At 44.1% G+C, this 26,523-nt stretch overlaps 2 protein-coding genes across 2 annotated transcripts in view; both read left to right on the top strand.

Moving 5' to 3' along the window:
• Window positions 1-9,483: 9,483 nt before the first annotated feature.
• HOXB3 (homeobox B3) lies at window positions 9,484-15,384 on the top strand. The gene is made up of 3 exons (XM_056512274.1): window positions 9,484-9,804; window positions 13,867-14,943; window positions 15,340-15,384. The coding sequence occupies exons 1-2, from the start codon at window positions 9,495-9,497 to the stop codon at window positions 14,547-14,549; spliced, it is 993 nt and encodes a 330-aa protein (XP_056368249.1). The 5' UTR covers window positions 9,484-9,494; the 3' UTR covers window positions 14,550-14,943; window positions 15,340-15,384.
• A 6,164-nt stretch (window positions 15,385-21,548) lies between these two features.
• HOXB2 (homeobox B2) overlaps window positions 21,549-26,523 on the top strand; it is a 27,229-nt gene continuing 22,254 nt past the window's right edge. The window contains 3 exon segments of the mRNA XM_056511789.1: window positions 21,549-21,557; window positions 22,639-22,783; window positions 22,786-23,115. Coding sequence (XP_056367764.1) covers window positions 21,549-21,557; window positions 22,639-22,783; window positions 22,786-23,115 — 484 coding nt within the window.

The following is a 26,523-nucleotide window of genomic DNA, read 5'->3' as shown; positions in this document are numbered from 1 at the left end:
AATAATAATCCTAATAATAATCCTAATAAAATCCTAATAAAATCCTAATAATAATCCTAATAATAATCCTAATAAAATCCTAATAAAATCCTAATAAAATCCTAATAAAATTCTAATAATAATCCTAATAAAATTCTAATAAAATCCTAATAAAATCCTAATAAAATCCTAATAAAATCCTAATAATAATCCTAATAATAATCCTAATAAAATCCTAATAAAATCCTAATAATAATCCTAATAATAATCCTAATAATAATACTAATAAAATCCTAATAAAATCCTAATAAAATCCTAATAAAATCCCAATAAAATCCTAATAATAATCCTAATAATAATACTAATAAAATCCTAATAAAATCCTAATAAAATCCTAATAATAATCCTAATAATAATCCTAATAATAATCCTAATAATAATCCTAATAAAATTCTAATAAAATTCTAATAAAATCCTAATAAAATCCTAATAATAATCCTAATAATAATCCTAATAAAATCCTAATAATAATCATAATAATAATCATAATAATAATCCTAATAAAATTCTAATAAAATCCTAATAAAATCCTAATAAAATCCTAATAATAATCCTAATAATAATCCGAATAAAATCCTAATAAAATCCTAATAATAATCCTAATAAAATCCTAATAATAATCCTAATAATAATCCTAATAAAATTCTAATAAAATCCTAATAATAATCCTAATAAAATCCTAATAAAATCCTAATAAAATCCTAATAAAATCCTAATAAAATTCTAATAAAATCCTAATAAAATCCCAATAAAATCCCAATAAAATCCTAATAAAATCCTAATAATAATCCTAATAATAATCCTAATAAAATCCTAATAAAATCCTAATAAAATCCTAATAATAATCCTAATAATAATCCTAATAATATCCTAATAAAATCCTAATAAAATCCTAATAAAATCCTAATAAAATCCTAATAAAATTCTAATAAAATCCTAATAAAATCCCAATAAAATCCCAATAAAATCCTAATAAAATCCTAATAATAATCCTAATAATAATCCTAATAAAATCCTAATAAAATCCTAATAAAATCCTAATAATAATCCTAATAATAATCCTAATAATATCCTAATAAAATCCTAATAAAATCCTAATAATAATCCTAATAAAATCCCAATAAAATCCTAATAATAATCCTAATAATAATCCTAATAATAATCCTAATAAAATCCTAATAAAAATCCCACTCGCGGGCTCGGGAAGGTCACGGAGCACCCGCGGCTGATTCGTGGATATGTGAATTTATTAATTCATGGATTAATTTATGAATTTATGGATTTATTTATTTATGAATTTATTGATTTATGGATTTATTTCTGGGGTTGTTGTCACAAGAGCAGCTCCGGGAATATTTTTATTTGAGATTAATAACATCAAATTCACGACGGAATCGCGATTATTGAAGCCACCGAATATTTCCCCCAAACGAAAATATTTTGAAATGAGATCGCTTTGACTTTTTGCTGTTTTTTTTTAAATTTAATTTTATTTTTTTTCCCCTCCTCCTCTCTCCGTGCAGAAATTCAATGATAAATCTCTGATTAATTTTTTTTTTTTTTTTTTTTTTTTTATTTTGGGTTAATTTTGGGGCTGTGCGTGTCCATTAAACCTCCCCCGTTTAAAACCCAGAAATTTAAAAAAAAATCGGAATTTTCCCGATTCTCGCGGCTGCTCCTCGTGTTTCCCCTCCTGTTTTATCGCTGTAATTTAATCCGCGGTAATTAACGGCTCTTAATTAATCTCCTGACAAGGTTTACCCCGAACCCAGCGCGGGGGCGGAGCCAAAATCCCTCAGGGCGCCCGAATTTTGGGATTTGAGGTCAGAGTTCCCCGGTTCGGAGTTCCGGCCCTAAAGGGGACCCCAAAACCCCAAAATCCCGAGTTTTGGGGTTTCCCCGGCCCAGGGTGGTTCCAGCATTAAAGGGAGCCCCAAAATCCCAAAATCCCGAGTTTTGGGGTTTCCCCGGCCCAGGATCGTTCCGGCCCTAAAGAGGACCCCAAAATCGGGATTTGGGGTTTGCCCAGCCCAGGATGGTTCCGATCCTGAAAGGAACCCCAAAAATCCCGAGTTTTGGGGTTTCCCCGGCCCAGGGGGTTAAGGCCCTAAAGGGGACCCCAAAATCGGGATTTGGGGTTTCCCCGGCCCAGGGTGGTTCCGATCCTGAAAGGAACCCCAAAAATCCCGAGTTTTGGGGTTTCCCTGGCCCAGGATGGTTCCAGCATTAAAGGGAGCCCCAAAATCCCAAAATCCCGAGTTTTGGGGTTTCCCCGGCCCAGGATCGTTCCGGCCCTAAAGGGGACCCCAAAACCCCAAAATCCGGAGTTTTGGGGTTTCCCCGGCCCAGGGGGTTAAGGCCCTAAAAGGGGACCCCAAAATCGGGATTTGGGGTTTGCCCAGCCCAGGGTAGTTCCAGCATTAAAGGGAGCCCCAAAATCCCAAAATCCCGAGTTTTGGGGTTTTCCCGCTCCAGGGTTGTTCCAGCACTAAAGGGGACCCCAAAAAATCCCGATTTTGGGGGTTTCCCCGACCCAGGGGTGTTGCAGCCCTAATGCGAACCCCAAAATCCCGATTTTTGGGGTTTCCTCAATCCGGGGCGGTTCCAACTCTAAAGGGAGCCCCAAAATCCCAAAATCCAGAGTTTTGGGGTTTCCCCGGCCCAGGATGGTTCCAGCACTAAAGGGGACCCCAAAACCGGGATTTGGGGTTTGCCCAGCCCGGGGTGGTTCCGATCCTGAAGGAAACCCAAAAAATTCCGAGTTTTGGGGTTTCCCTGACCCAGGGCAGTTCAGGCCCTAAAGGAGACCCCAAAATCCTGAGTTTTGGGGTTTCCCCGGTCCAGGATGATTCCAGCCCTAAAGGGAACCCCAAAAATCTCGAGTTTTGTGTTTCCCGGCCCGGGGCGGTTCCAACCCTAAAGGGAACCCCAAAATCCTGAATTTTGAGGTTTCCCGGGTCCAGGAAAGGGTTTCCCTAAAGGAAACCCCAAAATTCCCAGTTTTGGGTTTCTCTGGCCTAGGGCGGTTCCAACTCTAAAGGGAACCCCAAAATTCTGAGTTTTAGGGTTTCCTCAGTTTGGGGCGGTTAAAACCCTAAAAGGAGCCCCAAAATCCCGATTTTTGGGGTTTTTCCTGCCCGGTGTTGTTCCAGCCCTAAAGGGAACCCCAAAACCCCAAAATCCGGAGTTTTGGGGTTCCCTGACCCGGGACGGTTCCCAGAGAGTGAAAAGCAGAAAGAAATCCCAGAAAAGAGACGGGAACGCCCCAAAAATTCAGGAAAAAAACCCCAAATTTTTGATGAGGAAGTTCCTGGGGTGGGAGAAAACCCCAGAGGGGTTTTTGTTCCCCTTCTCCCCGATTCCTTCCATCCCCTCATCCTTGTCCTGACCCTGATTTTTAATTATTATTAATTTTTTTTTAATTTCCCCTCTCCTCAGCCTTTCTCCTCTCCCAAAACCCGCCGAGGCCTCGGGTTCGCTGCAGGATCCCTCGGAGTCCCGGTGAGTTCCGCTCCGCGTCCGTCTGTCCGTCCCCAAAAAATTCCATTTTTGAATTTCCATCCCTCGCGGATCCCAGCCCGGTTTATTTTCCTTCTCTCTTGTCTGGAAACTCCGGTGATTTATGGAGTAGCCGGGATGGGAAATATTTCCTGCGCTCCCTTTGAAGGGAAAAGCGCCCAGATCGCGACATTTGCTGCCGATTTCGCGACTGAAAGAGAAATCGGCTGCGAGCGAGGCAGGAGCGGCGACGAGAATAATTCCTGAAATAACCACTCGCAGCAGCTCCGCTGGCAAACGCGCGCAGGGATTTTTTTATTTTTATTTTTTTTTCCCAGCTGGTTGAGGTTAAAACAAGAATTTTTGCGCTTCAGAGGAGTCGCTCGCAGGATTCCAGGCGCTTCTGGGTGTCCAAGAACTCCAAAAAAAAAAATTAAAAATAAAAAGTGGAGAGGTAGAAATGCGTGGAGTTGAGCTGCAGAGTTTTGGGAATAGTTTGTTTTTCCTCTTTCCCTGGGAATTCCTCGCCGGGGTTCCCGAGCTGGAGCTGTCTCGTAGCGGGAGATTTATGTCCCAGCAGTTCATAAAAAGTCAGATGAGAGGGGTGGGGAGGTGGGAAAAAAAAAAAAAAAAAAAGGCAATAAAATGGTAATGATGGTGTTCCCTGCTCCCATCTGGGGCACGGAGGCTGAGCAGAACAAAAGCCGGAAAATCCCGAAATCCGCGGGATAAAACTTGGATCCGTCACCTGCAAAACCTCGGCCGAGCGACTCCTCCAAATCCAAATGTTTCCTTGGGCATCCTCTTTTTTCATTTTTATTTTTAATTTATTTATTTTTTTTTTTTTTTGCCTCCCAGAGTTATCAGCCGGAAGGCGCAGAGCACAGAAATAAAATAAATAATTTAAATATATATATTTTTTTTTTTTTAAATGGGTTGAAATCCCTCGATGGGGTTTTACACCTTCCCAGGCAACTCCAAAGCGCTTTTGTGGCGCCTTTTTCCCTTTTTCCCCTTTTTCTACACCAAATTTCCCCTCCGTCAGCACTTCGGGCCGAGCGGGGAGCGCCCACAATTCAAGGGGGGGGCGATAATTGGGCCGGGAAACAAAAAAGAAAGAAAAAAAAAAAAAAGAAAGAAAAAAGTGCAGACACCTAAAAATTCCTGGCCCTGCCTTCCTCCCACTCAGCCCCTCCTCCTCGCGGGTTTGGGGTTTGTTTTTTTCACCCTAAAATCGCTTTTGGCCAATTTTTTTTTTTTTTTTTTTTTTTCTGACGGTAAATCCCGATCATCCCGGGTTATTGATAACAGAATAATAATAATAATAAATAGGAATAAAGGTAAAAATCATCATTTTTATGGCCCCACACCTCCCGGGAGCGCCCCCCAAATCCGCGATCCCTGCTCGTGATCCAAAATCCCAAACCCCAACCTCAAACCCCAAATCCCAAACCCCAAACCTCAAACCCCAACCCTAAATCAACCCCAAACCCTAAACCCCAAACCCCAAACCCCAAACCTCAAACCCCAAACCTCAAACCCCAAACCCCGAACTCCAAATCAACCCCAAACCCTACACCCCAAACCTCAAACCCCAAACCCCGAACTTCAAACCTCAAACCCCAAACCCAAAATCAACCCCAAACCTCAAATCCCAAACCCCAAACCCCGAACCCCAAATCCCAAACCCCAAACCTCAAACCCCAAACCTCAAACCCCAAAACCCCAAACCCAAAATCAACCCCAAACCTCCCAAACCCCAAACCCCGAACCCCAAATCCCAAACCCCAAACCAAACCCCAAACCCAAACCCCAAACCCCAAACCCAAAATCAACCCCAAACCTCAAATCCCAAACCTCCAAAATCCCGAAACACCCCGAACTCCAAACCCCAAACCCCCAAACCCCAAATCAACCTCAAACTCCCAACCCTAAATCCCAAACCCCAATACCCCAAACCCCAAACCCCAAACCCCAAACCCCAAACCCCAAACCCCAAATCCCAAATCCCAAACCCCAAATCCCCCAAACCCCAAATCCCAACTCAACCCCAATCCCCAAATCAACCCCAATCCCCAAATCAACCCCAAACCCCCAAACCCAAAACCCCAAAAACCCCAAACCCCAAAACCCCAAACCCCAAACCCCAAACCCCAAACCCGGGTTTGTTTTTTGGGGAACATCCCCTGCCCTTCACCTCCCCCCTCCCTCCATCACCTCCCGCTCCCCCTCTCAGCCAGGCCCGCGATTATTTCATTTTATTCCATTTTATTTTCATTTATTTCCATTTATTTCCATTTAACCCGGTTTTTTTTTGCCGCTCTTGGGGGGGGGGTTTTGGCCGTTTTTTTTTTGCTTTCGGCTTTTCTTTCTTTCCCTTTTTTTTTTTTTTTTTTTCCTCCCTCTCCCTCCCTTCTCCCTTCCCTTCTTCCCCTTTGCCGGAGCCGAGGCCATTGTTATCAGTGAGCAGCGCCCGCAGAGGCCGAGCCGAAACCTCCAACCCCCCTCGGCTTTCGGGGAAAGCTGGGAAACGTCCCCGTTTATTTATTTATTATTTTAAAATATATTTTTTTTTTATTTTCCTCTTCCTTTCCTCCCCCCCCTACAAACGGAGACCGAGCGAGACAATTCCAGCCGCCGTCATCCACCGACTGCACCCCCTCCCCCTCTCTCCTTTATTTTTCTATTTTTCGTTTTTTAACAACTCATCCCACCCTCCTTTATACCGGATTTAATTTTTTTTTAATTTTTTTTTAAACGCTTCGCCCGCGCGTTTATTCCCGTAAACGTTTTGAAAGGAGAGAGGGGAAAAAAAAAAAAAAAAAGCAAAAAAAAAAAAAAAGCGGGGAGGGGAAGAGGGAGGGAGGGGGGTCATTCCTCGCTTATTGATTGCGTGGATGCTGGATGTGAAAATATATTATGTCTGCCTGTGCTTGGCTCGTCAGAGACTAAGGTAAGCCGGACTCAAATAGGCGATCACTTTGTGAATGGCGGAGTATATGTCCCAATGATTTATGACCATATGACTCCAATCTCGGTTCAAGAAGAGTTCACAAGCTTTAAGCTCCTTCCACGCAGAGCCTCCTTTGCAGCCCTCACCCACCGCCTTGCTTTAAATTATTTCGTTCCATCCCGCTCCGGCTTTATTTTTGTTTTATTTTTTTGATTTTTAATTTTTTTTTTTCCTGCATCTTGCGGAGTTGTTGTTTAAGGGTGGGGGATTTGGGGTTTGTTGGGTGATTTTTATATTTTTTTAAGGTTGGGGCTCGTTGCGAGCTCCTCACCTATTGTTGCAGGGCAGGCTCGGGGTGTTTAGGATTAATAATAATCGGAATTAAACCCGGTTTTAGCGGCTCGGGAGATGGACCTGGCGAGCGGGGCGGGGGAGGGGAAAGGCGCAGCTTTTCCCAGGATCATCCTCAGGTTGGGAATTTCGGGTTTCCAACATGGAGGGGACGCGATTCCAGCAGAATCCTCCTTCCTCAGCTTCCTTTTATCTCTTCCCCCCGATTTCTGCTTTTTTGTATTTTTTTTTTATTTATTTTTTTTTCTCGGAGCATCCTCATCCTCCTCATCCTCCTGTCTCACCTTTCCTCCCATCCCCCCGCCACACCAATCTTATTCTTTTTTAAATTTTATTTTATTTTTTTAATTAAACGGCCCCAAATCCTCGCCCTCCAAAGTTGCAGGCGCAGAGTTTGGCGGGGAAATCGCTGCAAAAAGTGAAACTCGGAGTGAAACTCCTTTAATTGGAGCAGCAGATCGTGGAATATTTATTATTCTGCTCGGGATTTTTTTTTTTTTTTTTTTTGTTTCTCTTCTCCTGAGCAATTCCTTGGAGTAAATAATTAGGATTTGCGGCCGTCCCGGGCGAAGATAAATGAGCGGCATTTGTGAGGCGCTGAGAGACGAGGTACAAAGCGGAGCCACGAGCCAGGCGGCTCTCGGGCGAGCGGGGCTGTAAATTTATTTTATGGACGTTTAAAACAACAAGAACCCGAAAAAAAAAAAGAAAAAAAAAAAAAAAAAAGAAAAAAAAAAAAAAAGAGAAATAATCTCCGTTATTTTTAGCTCGCAACGTTCTGCTTTGGTTTTTTTTTTTTTTTTTTTTTTTTTTTTGCTGGGTTTTTAAATTTTTTAAAAAATTTTTACCAGGCCTTGGAGAAATTCCCACCTCGCAGATTTTTTTTTTTTTTTTCCCTTCCCAGCGAATCTATTCATAATAAAGGCGCCGCTGTTTTGTTAATTAATTAATTCACGGCTCGAGGAGCGGAGGCTACTTTTTAATAAGACAAATTTATCATGGGCAGGGAGGAGGAGGAGGAGGAGGAGAAACTCGCAGCGAGGATCTCGCCCTCCGCACACAATAACGCATCTCCGAGGAAGATTTGGGAATGCGGGAAGGATTTAATCAGGGGAAAAAAAAAAAAATAAAATTAAAAATAAACCCCGGAACAGTCCCTTTTGGACGCTCTGGGATGAAGCAAACGGAGCTGAAATCAAAACAGCAGCCGGGAAAAAGGAGAAAAAAAAATGTGATTTATTGTCGAGCTGTGGCTTCTGTTAAACACCCGGCACTTAAAAATATCGCGCTGGGTTTTATCTCCGCGGGGTTTGTTTTGTTTTGTTTTCCAGGATGAAAGGGGCTCAGATAAAATGGAATATACAAGAGATAGAATTAAATACACAATGGATATCAATCCCCAAACAAAACGCGAGCCCCGGGCTGCGCAGAGGAGCCTTTTCCAAAATCCTCTCTGCCCATGGTTTCCAAGTTTTGCCGATTTTTATTTTTCTTCGGGGTGTTTCTGCTCCGTGTTTATGGAGGGGAAAGTTTCTGCTGGGATAAAAGTGAAAGAGATGGAGAAAAATAAGAAAAATAGCAAAGAGAGAGAGGGGAAAAAAATATTTTAGGATTTTAAGCTTTGGGCTGAGTTTTTTTTAGATTTTTGAGCTTGGATTGAGGGAGGGAGGAAGGCTGGAAAATCCGAGGAGCAAATGGCCTGAAATGTTTGTTTTCCTAGAGAGAGAGAGAGAGAAAATAAATAATAACAGCAGCGATTAAAATCCTCCGGGTTTGGAATCAACACCTTCCAGGTGACACCTCCGGGCTCGGGATGAGAAATAGAAAAAAAAGCGATTTATTCTCTAAATTCAACCTGTGCTGGGGGAGAGGGAGGCTCAGAAACAAATTCTTGAATCCGTGCTGGATGTGCTGGAAATCTTCACCCTGAATTCCAGAGGCGCTCGGAGTTCCTCTGTAAACAAAATAAAAAAAATAAAAAAAAAAAAAAAAAAAAGGAGCCAAGCGTGCCAGGACAGCGGTACCTGCAGAAAAAACACGGATTTTCACAGTTTGCAGCTCAAAACCAAACAAACCCGGCCCGGGCCTGGTGATAAACTGGGAATTTGTGCTGGTGGAGGATTTTGGGGGTTGGCTGGAATAGAAATAACAGGACTCGTGTTGGTTTTGGGGTTGGGGCTGGTGATTCTGTGCTTTGTGCTGATGTGTTTGGGGTTTGTGTGGGGCTGGTGGGTAAATGGGTGAGGGGGATTTGTGTGTTTTTAACGTGTGGGGATGATGATAATAATAATAATAATAATAATAATAATAATAATAATAATAATAATAATAATAATAATAATAATAATAATAGCAAAGATGTGACCCTGTACAACAGAACAAAAGCCAAGGGAGCAGAAAAAAAGACAAAAAAAAAAAACCTCCCGGGGATGAGAATTCCTGGAGCCTGCAGAGGGTGGAACGTGCTGGCAGCATCTGCTCCCCCCGCTATTCATGTCACGGCGCTTTTCAGGGCCAAGATGGATCCGCGGGCCGGGCAGTGTCACTGTGAGCTGTCTCTAACCTTTCAGGTCAGCTGGAGCCCGGCAGCTGGGCAGGGGAGGCCTGGGGGTGCCAATGTCCTGCCCGAGGGGCGGCAGGAGCCTGCTAGAAGATGCAGAAGAGCTCGTACTACGACGGCTCCGCGCTCTTCGGGCCGTTCTACGGCGCCGCCAACGGCTTCGGCTACGAGGGCGCCCAGCCGCCCTTCCAGCCAGCCCCGCACTCCCAGGGCGACTTCCAGAGATCCTCCTGCTCCCTGCAGCCCCCGGCCAAAAATAAGGAGCTGAACGGCCGGCCGGCGTCGCCCGGCGACGGGAAAAGCGCCGGCGGGAAAGGGAACCTCGGCATCTCCAAGCAGATCTTCCCCTGGATGAAGGAGTCCAGGCAGAACTCCAAGCAGAAGAACGGCTCGCCCGCCGCAGGTAGCTGGGCTTCCCGAAGTGGGAAGGGTGGAAAAGCCAAAAAAAAAAAAAAAAATATGGAAAAAAAAAAAAAATCGGTGGAAGAGGTTCCAAAAGTCGTGAAAGGTCGGAGGGGTCGGTTTTGGGATGGCCCAAATTCTGCTTTTCCTGCCCAAGATTCAACAGAAGGGTCTAAGAATCACCAAGGGCTCAGGGAAGGCCCAAATTCCATTTTTTCTATCCAGAATTCCAGAGAATGGCAAAGGGTTGGAGAGATCAGTTAATGGAAGGTCCAAATTCTGTTTTTCCTGCCCAGAATTCCAGAGAATGGCAAAGGGTTGGAGAGATCAGTTAATGGAAGGTCCAAATTCCACTTTCCTCCTCCAGAATTCCAGAGAATGGCAAAGGGTTGGAGAAATCAGTTAATGGAAGGTCCAAATTCCATTTTTCCTGCCCAGAATTCCAGAGAGAGGTCTAAGAATGACAAAAGTTGGAGGGGTCGGTTTTGGGATGGCCCAAATTCTGCTTTTCCTGCCCAAGATTCAAAAGAAGGGTCTAAGAATCACCAAGGGCTCAGGGAAGGCCCAAATTCCGTTTTTTCCATGCCCAGAATTCCAGAGAATGGCAAAGGGTTGGAGAGATCAGTTAATGGAAGGTCCAAATTCCGCTTTTCCTGCCCAGAATTCCAGAGAGAGGTCTGAGAATGACAAAAGTTGGAGGGGTCGGTTTTGGGATGGCCCAAATTCTGCTTTTCCTGCCCAAGATTCAACAGAAGGGTCTAAGAATCACCAAGGGCTCAGGGAAGGCCCAAATTCCATTTTTCCTGCCCAGAATTCCAGAGAATGGCAAAGGGTTGGAGAGATCAGTTAATGGAAGGTCCAAATTCCATTTTTTCTGCCCAGAATTCCAGAGAATGGCAAAGGGTTGGAGAAATCAGTTAATGGAAGGTCCAAATTCCATTTTTCCTGCCCAGAATTCCAGAGAGAGGTCTAAGAATGACAAAAGTTGGAGGGGTCGGTTTTGGGATGGCCCAAATTCTGCTTTTCCTGCCCAAGATTCAACAGAAGGGTCTAAGAATCACCAAGGGCTCAGGGAAGGCCCAAATTCCATTTTTCCTGCCCAGAATTCCAGAGAATGGCAAAGGGTTGGAGAGATCAGTTAATGGAAGGTCCAAATTCCATTTTTCCTGCCCAGAATTCCAGAGAGAGGTCTAAGAATGACAAAAGTTGGAGGGGTCGGTTTTGGGACGGCCCAAATTCTGCTTTTCCACCCAGAATTCAAAAGAAGGGTCTAAGAATCACCAAGGGCTCAGGGAAGGCCCAAATTCCACTTTCCTCCTCCAGAATTCCAGAGAACGGCAAAGGGTTGGAGAGATCAGTTAATGGAAGGTCCAAATTCCATTTTTCCTGCCCAGAATTCCAGAGAATGGCAAAGTGTTGGAGTGATCAGTTGAGAGAAGGTCCAAATTCCATTTTTCCTGCCCAGAATTCCAGAGAGAGGTCTAAGAATGACAAAAGTTGGAGGGGTCGGTTTTGGGATGGCCCAAATTCTGCTTTTCCTGCCCAAGATTCAACAGAAGGGTCTAAGAATCACCAAGGGCTCAGGGAAGGCCCAAATTCTGCTTTTTCCCCAAAATCCCAAAGAATGGCAAAGGGTTGGAGAGATTAGTTAATGGAAGGTCCAAATTCCGTTTTTCCTGCCCAGAAAAGTTGGAGGGATCGGTTTAGGAATGGTCTGAATTCTGTTTTTCCTGCCCAGAATTCCAAAGAAAGGTTTAAGAATCACCAAGGGTTGGAAGAATCGGTTTAGGGAAGGCCCAAATTCCATTTTTTCCCTCAGAATTCCAAAGAAACGTCTAAAAAGCACCGAGGGTTTGAGGGATGGGTTTAGGGAAGGCCCAAATTCTTCTTTTCTTTCCCAGAATTCCAGAGAAACACAAAATTTGGAGGGATCAGTTTAGGGAAGGCCCAAATTCCTTTTTTTTTTGGCCCAGAATTTCAAGGAGACGTCTAAGAGTGACAAAGGATTGGAGAAATCATTTTAGGGAAGGAGTAAATTCTGTTTTAGCCTCCAGAATTCCAAAGAGGTTTAAGAATTTCCAAGGATTTCAGAAATGGGTTTGGGGAAGGTCCAAATTTCACTTTTCCTGCCCAGAATTCCAAAGAAACGTCTAAGAATTCCCAAGGATTGCAGAAATGGGTTTGGGGAAGGCCCAAATTTCATTTTTCCTGCCCAGAATTCCAAAGAATTCCCAAGGATTGCAGAAATGGATTTGGGGAAGGCCCAAATTTTGCTTTTCCTGCCCAGAATTCCAAAGAGGTTTAAGAATCTCCAAGGGTTGGAAGAATGGGTTTGGTGAAGGCCCAAATTTCATTTTTCCTGCCCAGAATTCCAAAGAGGTTTAAGAATTTCCAAGGATTGCAGAAATGGGTTTGGGGAAGGCCCAAATTTCGTTTTTCCTGCCCAGAATTCAAAGAATTCCCAAGGATTGCAGAAATGGATTTGGGGAAGGCCCAAATTTAGTTTTTCCTGCTCAGAATTTCAAAGAGGTTTAGGAATCTCCAAGGATTGCAGAAATGGGTTTGGGGAAGGCCCAAATTTCATTTTTCCTGCCCAGAATTCCAAAGAAATATCTAAGAATTTCCAAGGATTGCAGAAATGGGTTTGGGGAAGGCCCAAATTTAGTTTTTCCTGCTCAGAATTTCAAAGAGGTTTAAGAATTTCCAAGAATTCCCAAGAAATGGGTTTGGGGAACGCCCAAATTTCATTTTTCCTGCCCAGAATTCCAAAGAATTTCCAAGGATTGCAGAAATGGGTTTGGGGAACACCCAAATTTAGTTTTTCCTGCTCAGAATTTCAAAGAGTTTTAAGAATTCCCAAGGATTTCAGAAATGGGTTTGGGGAAGGTCCAAATTTCATTTTACCTGCCCAGAATTCCAAAGAAACGTCTAAGAATTCCCAAGGATTGCAGAAATGGATTTGGGGAAGGCCCAAATTTTGCTTTTCCAGCCCAGAATTCCAAAGATTTCCCAAGGATTGCAGAAATGGATTTGGTGAAGGCCCAAATTTCATTTTTCCTGCCCAGAATTCCAAAGAGGTTTAAGAATTTCCAAGAATTGCAGAAACGGGTTTGGGAAGGCCCAAATTTTGCTTTTCCCGCCCAGAATTCCAAAGAATTTCCAAGGATTGCAGAAATGGGTTTGGGGAACACCCAAATTTCATTTTTCCTGCCCAGAATTCCAAAGAAACGTCTAAGAATTCCCAAGGATTGCAGAAATGGGTTTGGGGAAGGCCCAAATTTTGCTTTTCCAGCCCAGAATTCCGAAGGGAGGAAGGAAGAGTGGCCGGGTCGGAACTTTTTGGTTTTGTGCAGACGCCGAGTCTCAGGAGTGACAGAACCCCCGGGCAGAGAGGAATTTTTGGGGGTTTTGGGATGAGGAGAGGATCCCCCAAGATTCCTGGTGGGATCCAGGATCCACACTTGGTTTATTTCCAGCACAACCGGGGCGTTGTACCCGACACAAACCCGGAAACGCGTCCCCAGCTGCTCCTAAAATCCTGTTTGGTCCCTTCCCAGCTCTCAGGCAGAGCAGGGCGGCACCACCTGCGTCTTCTCCAAACATCCCAGACTAAAAAAAAAAACCCCAAAAATCGGATTTATGGCGATTTTGGCAAAATTTGTGTCAGCTTGGCGGGTGCTTCATCCCCCCGCGAGTCAATTTTTGGTGCTGAGCTCTCCAAAAGGCGCAGAGGTGAATGTGCGTAAATCAAACCCTGCATTAATTGGCCGGGTATTAATTAATTGGCCGGGCATTAATTAATTGGCCCTGCACCGGCCGCCCCCTCCCTGCCAGACGCGATTTTCTGGGAAAGGATCTGTTGGAAACAACCTGCTGCTCAATGAAGGGGCCTGGAATCCTCTTGGACATGACATGATCAAATTTTCATAACGCGGGGGCAGCTCCGGAGAGCAGAGCTCTTAATAAACGCCACGATTACGGAGCGCGGGGCGAGGGGAGGGTTTATTAGCGATTCAATTTCTGCGTTAAGTAATTCTCTTTTTGATTCCCTTCCCGGGGGCAGAGAGCTGCAGCGAGAAGAGTCCCCCGGGCTCCTCGGCCTCCAAGAGGGCGCGCACGGCCTACACCAGCGCGCAGCTGGTGGAGCTGGAGAAGGAATTCCACTTCAACCGCTACCTGTGCCGGCCGCGCCGCGTGGAGATGGCCAACCTGCTCAACCTCAGCGAGCGCCAGATCAAGATCTGGTTCCAGAACAGGAGGATGAAATACAAAAAGGATCAGAAATCCAAAGGCGCCGGCTCCTCCTCCGGCGGCCCCTCGCCGGCCGGCAGCCCCCCGCAGCCCCAGGGGGGGTTCCTGGGGTCCCTGCACCCCCTGGGCGCCGCCTACGAGGCGCCGTCGCCGCCGTCCTTCGGCAAAGCGCCCCAGGGCGCCTACGGAGTCGCCGGGGGCTACCAGGCGCCCCTCAAAGGTTGCCCGGGCCAGCAGAAGTTCGGCGGGGCCGAGTACGAGCCGCACGTCCTGCCGGGCGACGGGCTGGGCTACGGCGGCCAGGGCAGCCCCGGCTACGGCGGCGCCAACTTTGGGGATTCTCTGGGCGCCCCCGGCCCGGCTCTCTACGGCCTCAACCACTTGGACTACGGCGGGGGCCAGCAGCACGGGGCCTGCGAGAGCCACGGCGCCTACGCCGAGCTGCCCCCGGGCCACGGCAGGATCCAGGAGGCGCCCAAGCTCACCCATCTGTGAGAGACCAAACACCATGAAAATGACGGAAAATGGGAATTTGGGTTTCTGGGATGTTGATTTTTGTGGTGCTCAGGGGGTCTGAGGCATCTCATCCACCTGTGAGAGACCAAACACCATGAAAATGATGGAAAATGGGAATTTGGGTTTCTGGGGGATCAGGGTTTGTGGTGCTCAGGGGGTTTGGGGCGTGTCTGACCCACCTGTGAGAGACCAAACACCATGAAAACGGCGGAAAATGGGAATTTGGGTTTCTGGGATGTTCATTTTTGTGGTGCTCAGGGGGTCTGAGGCATCTCATCCACCTGTGAGAGACACAACACAACCATGAGAACGGCGGAAAATGGGAATTTGGGTTTCTGGGATGTTGATTTTTGTGGCTCTCAGGGGGTTTGGGGTGTGTCTGACCCACCTGTGAGAGACACAACACCACCAGGATGGGAATTTGGGTTTCTGGGGTGTTGATTTTTGTGGTACTCGGGGGGTTTGGGGTGTGTGTCATCCACCTGTGAGAGACCCAACACCATGAAAATGACGGAAAATGGGAATTTGGGTTTCTGGGGTGTTGATTTTTGTCGTACTCAGGGGGTTTGGGGTGTGTCTGACCCACCTGTGAGAGACACAACACCACCAGGATGGGAATTTGGGTTTCTGGGGTGTTGATTTTTGTGGTACTCAGGGGGTTTGGGGTGTGTCTGACCCACCTGTGAGAGACCAAACACCATGAAAATGACGGAAAATGGGAATTTGGGTTTCTGGGAGATCAGGGTTTGTGGTGCTCAGGGGGTCTGAGGCATCTCATCCACCTGTGAGAGACACAACACCACGAGAACGGCAGAAAATGGGAATTTGGGTTTCTGGGGTGTTCATTTTTGTGGCACTGGGGGGTTTGGGGCGTCTCATCCACCTGTGAGAGACACAACACCACGAGAATGGCTGAAAATGGGAATTTGGGTTTTTGGGGGATCAGGGTTTGTGGTGCTCAGGGGGTTCAGGGTGTGTCTGACCCACCTGTGAGAGACCAAACACAACCAGAACGGCGGAAAATGGGAATTTGGGTTTCTGGGATGTTGATTTTTGTGGCACTGGGGGGTTTGGGGAGTGTCTCATCCACCTGTGAGAGACCAAACACCATGAAAATGATGGAAAATGGGAATTTGGGTTTCTGGGATGTCGGGTTTGTGGCTCTCAGGGGGTTTGGGGTGTGTCTGACCCACCTGTGAGAGACCAAACACCACGAGAACGGCGGAAAATGGGAATTTGGGTTTCTGGGGTGTTGATTTTTGTGGTGCTCAGGGGGTTTGGGGCGTGTCTCATCCACCTGTGAGAGACACAACACCACCAGGATGGGAATTTGGGTTTCTGGGATGTTCATTTTTGTGGCTCTCAGGGGGTTTGGGGCGTGTGTCATCCACCTGTGAGAGACCAAACACCATGAAAACGGTGGAAAATGGGAATTTGGGTTTCTGGGGGATCAGGGTTTGTGGTGCTCAGGGGGTTTGGGGTGTGTCCGACCCACCTGTGAGAGACACAGCACCACCAGGATGGCGGAAAATGGGAATTTGGGTTTCTGGGGTGTTGATTTTTGTGGTGTTCAGGGGGTATGGGGAGTGTCTCATCCACCTGTGAGAGACCAAACACCATGAGAATGATGGAAAATGGGAATTTGGGTTTCTGGGGTGTTGATTTTTGTGGTGCTCGGGCGGTCTGGGGTGTGTCAATCACAAAATCAGAGTTTTGGGTGGGTTTGGAAGGGTTTCCACATAATTTTGCTTTTTTGGGCTGGTTTGGGGTGGGTTTGTGGGAATGTTGTTGTTGAATTTCGGAGCCACCTTGGGATCGTCACCGAGGAGAATCCACCAGTCGAGTTTTGGGGTTTCTGCAGCCACCAAACCCCAAAATCCTCCTCCAGATCCACCTGAATCCTTCCCAGCCTTCCAGCAAGGATTTGTCCTTTTCCCTCCAGGAAAAACCCGATTTTCTGCCAGAAAATAAAAAGGATAAATCTGTTTTCCCATCGGGGAACTTCCCACCAAACCACCCCCAAAAAATCCAAATAAATATCCCAAATATCCCAAATAATATCCCAAATAATATCCCAAATAATATCCCAAATATCCCAAATATCCCAAATATCCACACCTGCCAGCCACACTCATCCTGCAGCCCCCAAAACAACAACATGGGGGAAAAAAAAAAAAAAAATTAAAAAATCGAGATAAAAGAAATCAAAGGAAAGGGTTGAGGAAAATTCTGGGAAATCCCAAATCCCCCTTTTTTTTCCCCCCACCCAAAATTCCGAAGAGAGGAAGAAAGAGTTGACAGGTCTGAATATTTCCCTTCTAATTTCTCCGTTTGGGGTCAGTTTTTTGGGGTTTTTTTTGGGTTTTTTGTATTTTTTGGGTTTTTTGGGGATTTTTTGGGGTTTTTTTTTTTGGGGGGGTTGGGTTTTTTGGGGGTTTTGGGGTTTTTTTTTTTTTGTTTTTTGGGGTTTTTTGGGGGTTTTTTGGGAGTTTTTTGGGGGTTTTATTTGGGGGGGTTTTTGGGTTTTTTGGGGTTTTTTTTTGGTTTTTTGTGGGTTTTTTTTGTGGGTTTTTTTGAGGTTTTTGGGGGTTTTTTTTGAGTTTTTTTTTAAATAAAAAAGCAATGGGAGAAATCCTGAGCTCCTTTCCTCCTCTCCTCCCGAGCTTTGGTGAAAACAGGGTATTTTTGAGCAGAGGGAATGTCCTCCCACGAGAGCAGAATCCAACAAATCCCTGGGATTTGCTGGTGCTTTCCTGCCTGGACATCTTTTGTTGCACTTAGAGTTTACATATAATGGGTATTAAAAAAAAAAAAAAAAAAGAAATAATAATAAAAAAGCAAAAAAAAAAGCGATTTTTGAAGGGCTCTCAGCTGTGCCAGCCCTTCAGTTAGGTGTGTGTTCTGGTGAACATTCATATATATTTATTGGTTAGAGCCAGGAAAATATTTTCCTTTTTTTTTGTTTTTTTTTGGTTTTTTTTTGTAATATTTATCCCCTCGAGACTATGTATTTATATGAAGAAAAAACCAGAAAAAAAAAATAATCCAACCGTACTTTTTTAGCGTTCCCTTCCCACAAAAAAATAATAATAATAACTAAAAAAAAAAATTAAAAAGGCAGAAAAAAAATTTAAAAAAAAGAAAAATTGTGTTGCCCTTGTCATTGTACCTCGAGAGCTTCTTTTAGTTGTTGTAATTTAGGGAGAAGCGGTAGTTTTTTCTGTTTCCTTGGTAATTATGAATAATGTAATTTTTCTGGAGGCATGAGAGAGGAGCTGTGATTGTTTCGTCCTGAATTAGAAAAATTTCCTCGCGGGTCCCGCCCCTCCCGCCCCTTCCTTTGTTCTTCCAGGAATTCTTTTCTTCCAACAATTCCTGAATAAACTTTTCTGTTCTCCCTTTTTTTTTTTTAATTTTTTAATATATATATATATATTTTAATATATTGTGCTGTCTTGTTTGGAGGTGGGAAATTAAAAAAAAAAATTGAAATTAAAAATTTTGAAAAGGGGGAAAAAAATGATGGGGAGAGAGGAGAGGGATTGAGAGCGGAGTTCCCGTTTGGGGTGAAATCCTGGGAATTTGGGAGCTCACAAAGAAAAGTCACGTGGAGCCGAGGCGGGGATGCCATTGGAGAGGGAATGAAAACAAAGGAAAAGGGATTAATCACGGGGAAAAAAAAAAAAAAATAAATAAATAAAAACAAGGAGAGTGAAAAAAAAAAAAAAAAAAAAAAAAAAAAGAAAATGTTAAAACGACCCAAGGTTTCCATGCGGGGCCGTGGGAATAAAATTCATAATTTTTATATGATTAAATTGAAAATTAAATGATTGAACTGCAGCTAAAATAATCGAGTTATGGCTAAAATAAAAAAAAAAAAAAATAGAGGCTAAAAAAAGATCGAGGGGTGATGGAAAAAAAAACCCACGAACTCCCCAAATTTCGATTAAAAAACCGAGAAAATGTAAAAGTGAAAAGGGAGAAAAGCCCCGGGCCGGCAGCGAGAAAAAATCACTTTTTACGCTCTAAAACCCCAAAAATAAATATTTTATTAAAGCAGCGAGGGGCGAGAAAAGTTTTCTGGAGCTGGGAAGGGAGGAGGGGGAGGGGATTTGGGATTTGGGATTTGGGATTTGGGATTTGGGATTTGGGATTTGGGATTTGGGATTTTCAGTGCGGCCACAAGAAAAGCGAGGAAAAGCTGGAAAAGTACCAAAAAATTAAAATAAATTAAATTAAAAGTTGTGGGTGGTGCAGGAGCAGCCCCTGGGTTCTGTATTCTGTGTTTTATAAGGTTTATAATTTTTTATTTCTATAAAATAGTTGATATTTTATAGCCTACATCCTTTATTTTATATAGTGTATTTTTAATTTTTATAGTTTATATTTTTATCCTACACCCTGTGCTTTCTACAATATATTTTAAAATTATCTTTTTATATTTTATATCCTCTATCCTATAAACTCTATTTTCTGTAATATATTTTATATTCTATTTTTATATTCTATATTCTCCACCCTCTATCCTCCATCCTGTATTTTCTACAATATATTTTTATAGTATATATTTTATATTATATATTTTATATTATATATTTTTATATTATATATTTTTATATTATATATTTTTATATTCTATATTTTTATATTATATATTTTTATTTATATTATATATATTTATCCTTTATATCCCTTATTTTCCATAATATCTTTTCTATTTCCTATCTTTAAATTTTTTTTTTTTTTTTAATATTTTAAACCTCCTACATTTATAAACATTTTCACATTTTATTTACTTTATCCACCTGTGTGTGCACAGCCAGGATAAAACCCCCGAATGATAAAAAAAAAAAAAATTTTAGATGGAGAAAACCCCAGTGAGAACCGAGCTGTGATAAAGGAAATTCCAGACTCATAATTAAAATAACTAAAATAATTAAAATAATTAAAATAAGAAATATTTCCTGCTATGAAATAATTCGGATTTTAGAGCCCAAACCGGGCTGGGCTCAGCTCGCACAACACGGGCAGAAATTTTTGAGATTTTTCTCTTCCCTCTCCCATTCCCAGAATTTTTTTTTTTCCCGGCGCCATGTTGTGCCAGGGATTCCCAGGAAATGGTTAAAAAATCAGGGAAAACGGGAAAAAAAAAAAAAAAAAAAAATTCAATTCCGGCCGTGACGCGTCCTCCGCTTCCTCCCGAGCGCGGGGCCCTCGGAAATTTGGGAAATTTGGGATTTTCTCTCCTTCAACCCTCGGAATTTCTCTCCTTCCCTGGAGCTGGGAGAATTTTTTTCTCCTTTGTGCATCCGTGTGATGCGGGGAAAAAAAAAAAAAAATTTAAAAAAAAAAAAAAAAAAAAAAAAAAAAAAAAAAAAATCACTATTTCTCCAACAGATTTTTTTTTTTTTTCCTTCTTTCTTTTCTCTTTTTTCTTTTTTTTTTCTCTTTTCATTTATTTATAATTTCCCCCATCTTTTCATTTCTCTCCTCCTCTTTTCATCCCCTCTTATTTTAATTTTTCCACCTTCTTATTCCCCCTTCATTCCATTTTTCCCTCTTTTCATTTTTCCACCTTTTCATTTCCCTCCTTTCCATCCCCCCATTTTCATTTTTCCCCCTTTTCATTTTTTCCATCTTTTCATCTCCCCTCGTTTTTATTTTTCCCCCTCTTTTCATTCCCTCTTTTCCATTTTTTTCCTTTTCAGTTTTCCTCCCTCTTTTTATTTCCCCCATTTCTCATTTCTCCCACTTTTTATTTTTATTTTTATTTTTATTTTTATTTTTATTTTTATTTTTATTTTTATTTTTATTTATTTTTATTTTTATTTTTATTTTTTTATTTTTATTTTTATTTTTATTTTTATTTTTATTTTTATTTTTATTTTTATTTTTATTTTTATTTTTATTTATTTTTATTTTTATTTTTATTTTTATTTTTATTTTTTATTTTTTATTTTTATTTTTATTTTTATTTTTATTTTTATTTTTTTATTTTTATTTTTATTTTTCTTCTCCCCTTTCAACCCCGAGTGTGACCAAAAATCCGAAACAACTCCTGGGAGCTCGGGGGGAGAATTTTCCATCCCAAATTTTTCCTCCATCCCTCCAAAAGGAGAAACCACCAACCCCAGACAAAGCCAAAAATCCCCTTAAAACCCAAATTATTATTTTTTTAATCACTGACCTGAGATTAAACAGATTTTCTCGGTGATTTTGATAAGCGGCTTCACGAAACTCTCTGGAAAAATCGCTTTTGCTCCGGGTATTTTTTTAATTATTGTAATTATTTTCTTCTCCCCCAGCTCTAAATGACTTTTAGATTTATTCCCTCCCAAACCCTCCCCACCCACGCGGATGTTTGAAGTGACAAAAGTTTCCAGGCGTCTCCCTGCGGGATCGGAGCTGCAAAATGGGAGAAAAAAACCAAAAAAACCGCAAAAATCTCCTTTTTTTAAATTTATTTTAAAAATATTTATCTCCTCTCCTCCGAATTTTGAATTTCCAGGCGGTTTGAAGTTTATAAATCTTCCCCCGGGTTAAAAAAACTCGGTGGCAAAAAGGAAATTTCTTTGCTGGGTGAGTCAGGGCGAGCTGTCAAAAGTCTTTGGAGGAAAAGATTGATGGTTTCTCTCCCCCTGGCGGGGTGTGGGGACCCGGAGCTTTAAAGAGGGGAAAGAAAGAGGCAAAAAAAAGAAAAAAAAAAAGAAAAAAAAAATCTGGGGAAATGAGATTTGATTTATTTATTTTGTAAACTAGATTGGGAAAAGGAGATGGGGAGGAAAAAATGAGATTTCCGGGATAACCCAAACCCGCCAAGCCCGGCCTGGGGAGGAGGAGGATTAAACCGCTCTCTAAAAGTAACTTAAGACGGTAATTTAAACCGGTTTAACTCAACTTGACTCCGAAACTCGATTGGTTTCCCGAGCGCTCAGACGCAACTCCGGGAAAAGCGCCCGCGGCTCCCGAGCGGGAAAAATGGGAGAGGTGGGAACAGCTGGGGACGGCCCGGGGGAGAAAACTCGCAGAATTCCCAAAATTCCCAAAATTCACAGAATTCACAGAATTCTCCAGAATTCACAGAATTCCCCAAAATCACAAAATTCCCAGAAATTCCCACAGCAGGTTCCAAGCGTGGGGAGGAAGCGCCGGGAAACTCGGCTGGAGAGGGCAGGGAAAGAGGGAAAGGGAACTGGGATGGACTGGGAGAACTGGGATGGGACTGGGAGAGCTGGGAATGGACTGGGAGAGCTGGGAATGGACTGGGAGAGCTGGGAAGGGACTGGGAGAACTGGGAAGGGACTGGGAGAACTGGGAAGGGACTGGGAGAGCTGGGAATGGACTGGGAGAGCTGGGAAGGGACTGGGAGAGTTGGGAAGGGACTGGGAGAACTGGGAAGGGACTGGGAGAGCTGGGAATGGACTGGGAGAGTTGGGAAGGGACTGGGAGAGCTGGGAAGGGACTGGGAGAACTGGGAAGGAATTGGAAGAACTGGGAAGGGACTGGGAGAACTGGGAATGGATTAGGAGAACTGGGAAGGGACTGGAAGAATTGGAAAGGGACTCGGAGCACTGGGAATGCGCTGGGAGAATTTGGAATGAACTGGGAAGGGACTGGGAGAACTGGGAAGAGACTGGGAGAACTGGGAAGAGACTGGGAGAGCTGGGAAGGAATTGGGAGAACTGGGAAGGGACTGGGAGAGCTGGGAAGGGACTGGGAGAACAAAGGGCACGGACATGGACAGGAAGGAAGGAAGGAAGGAAGGAAGGAAGGAAGGAAGGAAGGAAGGAAGGAAGGAAGGAAGGAAGGAAGGAAGGAAGGAAGGAAGGAAGGAAGGAAGGAAGGAAGGAAGGAAGGAAGGATATTAATTGCTCATTATTAATTGCGGATCCCGAGGTGCTGTTGGCATTTCTGGCGTTCCCCCCTCTCTCTCTCTCTCTCTCATTTTTTCAAATTCAATTTTTAAAAATCAATTAAAGAAAATAACTCCTCCTGTTCGCCACCAGGCCCCGCCTGCCATTGGCCGGGGCCGCCCACGTGACCAGATTTGGCTGCGATTTCTCCCCAGCCTCGAGTTTTTATCGGCGAAATTACATTTATTAAAAAAACAGCGAGACCCGCGGGTTTCTCTCCCTCTCCTCCTCCTCCTCCGGGCCCTGGGAAAACCATTAATTCGGATTTTGGGAGGGAGATGGGGTTTATAAACAGCCAGCCGAGTGCCTGACGTCCCTCCCCGCTGTCCTGGAGGCGTTTCAACCTTCATCAATCAAGGACTCGACGTTCGTTCCTCCTCCTCCTCCTCCTCCTCCTCCTTTCCAGCCGAGATTTCTGCAGAGCGCCCGTCCCTGTTCCGGGAGAGCCCGAGCGGAGAATCCCGCGGGGAGCCCCGGCCCGGCGGAATTCCCGGGGATGAAGGAGAAGAAACCGGCCCGGAGACCCGGGAGGGCTCCGCGATCTTCATCCCCGCCATCCTCATCCTCATCCTCACCCTCATCCTCCTCCTCATCCTCCTCGCTGCCGCTGCCCGCCGCAGGAGCTCCCGCAGGTTGGTACTGGGGGTGCTGGCTGGATCCTCCCAAAAAAATAATGGATTGTCCTCGTCTGGCCCCAAAATATCCCCCGAACCCATCCCCGCCCCCTGCTGAGAGAGGGTCCCCCTGAAATTGTGAAATTCAGGGAGGGATGTCCCCAAAAAATAACAAATTCTACTCGAATCCATCCCCCCCCCTGCCCGGAGGGGCTGCCCCAAAAATTGTGAAATTCAGGGAGCGATGTTCTTAAAAAATAACAAATTCTCCTCTCCTCGCCCCAAAATATCCCCTGAACTCATCCCCGCCCCAGACTCAGAGCAGCTCCCCCCGAAATTGTGAAATTCAGGGAGTGATGCCCCCAAAAAATAACAGATTCTCTTTCCCATCCCCCTTCCCAGAGAGGCTGCCCCCAAAATTGTGAAATTCAGGGAGCGATGTTCTTAAAAAATAACAAATTCTCCTCTCCTCGCCTTCAAACCCATCCCCCTCCACCCGGAGAGGATTCCCCCGAAATTGTGAAATTCAGGGAGCGATGTTCCCAAAAAAACCCCAAATTCTCGTTCTCATCCCCCTTCCCAGAGAGGCTGCCCCCAAAATTGTGAAATTCACGGAGGGATGTTCCCAAAAAATAACAGATTCTCCTCTCCGAGCCTCAAACCCATCCCCCTCCACCCGGAGAGGATTCCCCCGAAATTGTGAAATTCAGGGAGCGATGTCCCCAAAAAAAACCCAAATTCTCCTCGAACCCATCCCCCACCCAGAGAGGCTCCCTCGAAATTGTCAAATTCAGGGAGCGATGTCCCCAAAAAAAAAAAACCCAAATTCTCCTCGAACCCATCCCCCACCCAGAGAGACTCCCCCCAAATTGTGAAATTCACCGATGGATGTCCCCAAAAAATAACAAATTCTCCTCTCCGAGCCTCAAACCCATCCCCCTCCACCCGGAGAGGATCCCCCCAAATTGTGAAATTCAGGGAGCGATGTTACCAAAAAATAACAAATTCTCCTCGACCCCATCCCCTGCTCAGAGAGGCTGCCCCAAAAATTGTGGAATTCAGGGAGCGATGTCCCCAAAAAACCCCAAATTCTCCTCGAACCCATCCCCCCCTGCCTGGAGAGGATCCCCCGAAATTGTGAAATTCAGGGAGGGATGTTCCCAAAAAATAACAAATTCTCGATCCCATCCCCCTGCCCAGTGAGGATCCCCCAAAACTGTGAAATTCACGGAGCGATGTCCCCAAAAAACCCCAAATTCTCGTTCTCATCCCCCTTCCCAGAGTGGCTGCCCCCGAAATTGTGAAATTCAAGGAGCGATGTTCCCAAAAAATAACAAATTCTCGATCCCATGTCCTGCTCAGAGAGGATCCCCCAAAACTGTGAAATTCAGGGAGCGATGTCCCAAAAAAACCCCAAATTCTCGTTCCCATCCCCCTTCCCAGAGAGACTCCCCCCAAAATTTTGAAATTCGCAGAGGGACGTTCCCAGCCCGGCTCTGCCCCCTCCCCCCGAGAATAAAAGGAAAAAACGAACAGGGCGAGAAGGGGCCGGGGGGGATTTTGAGGCTCCGTTTGTTCGGATTTTTCTGCCAGAGCTGCGGGTTTTTACAGCCCAAAAGGAAAAAAAAAAAATATATATAAAAGGGAAAAACAAAGATAAAAACCTCAAAGAAGCGCGGAGGGGGGAGGGAAGTGGGTGGGGAAATCGGGGGGAGGTGGAAGAGCGAGGGTTGATCCCACAAAATGAAATTTTGTCGCCCCCAAAACCCCTCCCCCAGAAAAAGGAGCAGCCGCTGCCCCTTCCCGGCGCTTTTCCCTCGGGATAAAATATCGAGGAACAATCTCAGGATTTCCGTGGCAGGAGCAGGGTGGACACGGGAGTTCGTGAAATAAAAAAATCAAAGTGCGAGGGGAAAAAAAAAAAATTAAAAAAAAAAAAAAATTAAAAAAAAAAGGAGAAGGAAATGGTTTGAAATCCACCAGAGCGGCAGAGAGGGAAGGGATTTAATTGGAGCAAAATCCCAGAGAGGAGAAAATCCTCTGGAGGAGGAGAAAGTGATTCCCACCCCTCCTCCAGAGCGGGAAGAGTTGAGTTAAATTATTTTTCACATTCCAGCGAAATTTGGGCTGGTTGGACTCCTCCAACCTCTCAGTACCAATTTTCCAATTTGTTCCCTCGCTGTGTGTCCCAGAGTCAAATTAAACAATTTCCCCCAAAATTTGGACTGGATGAACGCTTCCAACTTCTCAGCCCGGTACCAATTTTCCAATTTTTTCCCTCACCGTGTGTTCCAGTGTTGAACGAAACAATTTTTCTCAAAATTTGGACTAATTGGATTCCTCCAACCCCTGAGTTCGATGCAAATTTTCAAATTTCCCCCCTGGCCGGGTATTCCAGAGTTGAATTAAACAATTTTCCCCAAAATTTGGACTGGCTGAACTCCTCCAACCTCTCATCCCGGTACCAACTTTCCATTTTCCCCGCTATGTTCTAGAGTTGAATTAAACATTTTCCCCCAAATTTTGGCTCTATTGAACTCCTCCAACTTCTCAGCCCGGTACCAATTTCCCAATTTTTTCCCCCGCTATGTTCCAGAGTCAAATTAAACAATTTCCCCCAAAACTTGGACTGGATAAACTCCTCCAGCCTCTCATCCCAGTATCAAATTCCCTTTTTTTTTCCCCCCGCCCTGTATTCCAGAGTTGAATTAAACAACTTTTCACAAAATTTGGCTTTATTGAACTCTTCCAACCTCTCAACCCAGTACCAATTTCCCAATTTTTTTCCTGCTGTATTCCAGGGTCAAATTAAACTATTTCCCCAAAAAATTTGGACTGGATAAACTCCTCCAGCCTCTCAACCCGGTACCAACTTTCCATTTTCCTCGCTATGTTCTAGAGTTGAATTAAACAACTTTCCACAAAATTTGGCTTTATTGAACTCCTCCAACCTCTCAACCTGGTACCAATTTCCCAATTTTTTCCCCACCATGTTCCAGAGTCAAATTAAACGATTTCCCCCAAAACTTGGACTGGCTGAACTCTTCCAACATCTCAACCCAGTACCAATTTCCCAATTTTTTTCCTGCTGTATTCCAGGGTCAAATTAAACAATTTCCCCAAAAAATTTGGACTGGATAAACTTCTCCAGCCTCTCAACCCGGTACCAACTTTCCATTTTCCTCGCTATGTTCTAGAGTTGAATTAAACAACTTTTCACAAAATTTGGCTTTATTGAATTCTTCCAACCTCTCAACCCGGTACCAATTTCCCAATTTTCCTCCCTGCCGTGTATTACAGAGTGGAATTAAATAACTTTTCACAAAATTTGGCTTTATTGAACTGTTCCAACCTCTCATCCCGGTACCAATTTCCCATTTTCCCCGCTATGTTCTAGAGTTGAATTAAACAACTTTCCACAAAATT

This window comes from Oenanthe melanoleuca, chromosome 27, assembly GCF_029582105.1.
Source record: "Oenanthe melanoleuca isolate GR-GAL-2019-014 chromosome 27, OMel1.0, whole genome shotgun sequence".
In the NCBI taxonomy this organism is placed as follows: domain Eukaryota; kingdom Metazoa; phylum Chordata; class Aves; order Passeriformes; family Muscicapidae; genus Oenanthe; species Oenanthe melanoleuca.
This window is presented reverse-complemented; position numbering and strand designations above follow the sequence as displayed.

Coding starts and splice junctions, on each gene's coding strand:
- HOXB3 (XM_056512274.1), top strand. CDS start 9,495: ATGCAGAAGAGCTCGTACTACGACGGCTCCGCGCTCTTCGGGCCGTTC. Junction 9,805..13,866: donor GAACGGCTCGCCCGCCGCAG/GTAGCTGGGCTT, acceptor TCCCGGGGGCAG/AGAGCTGCAGCGAGAAGAGT.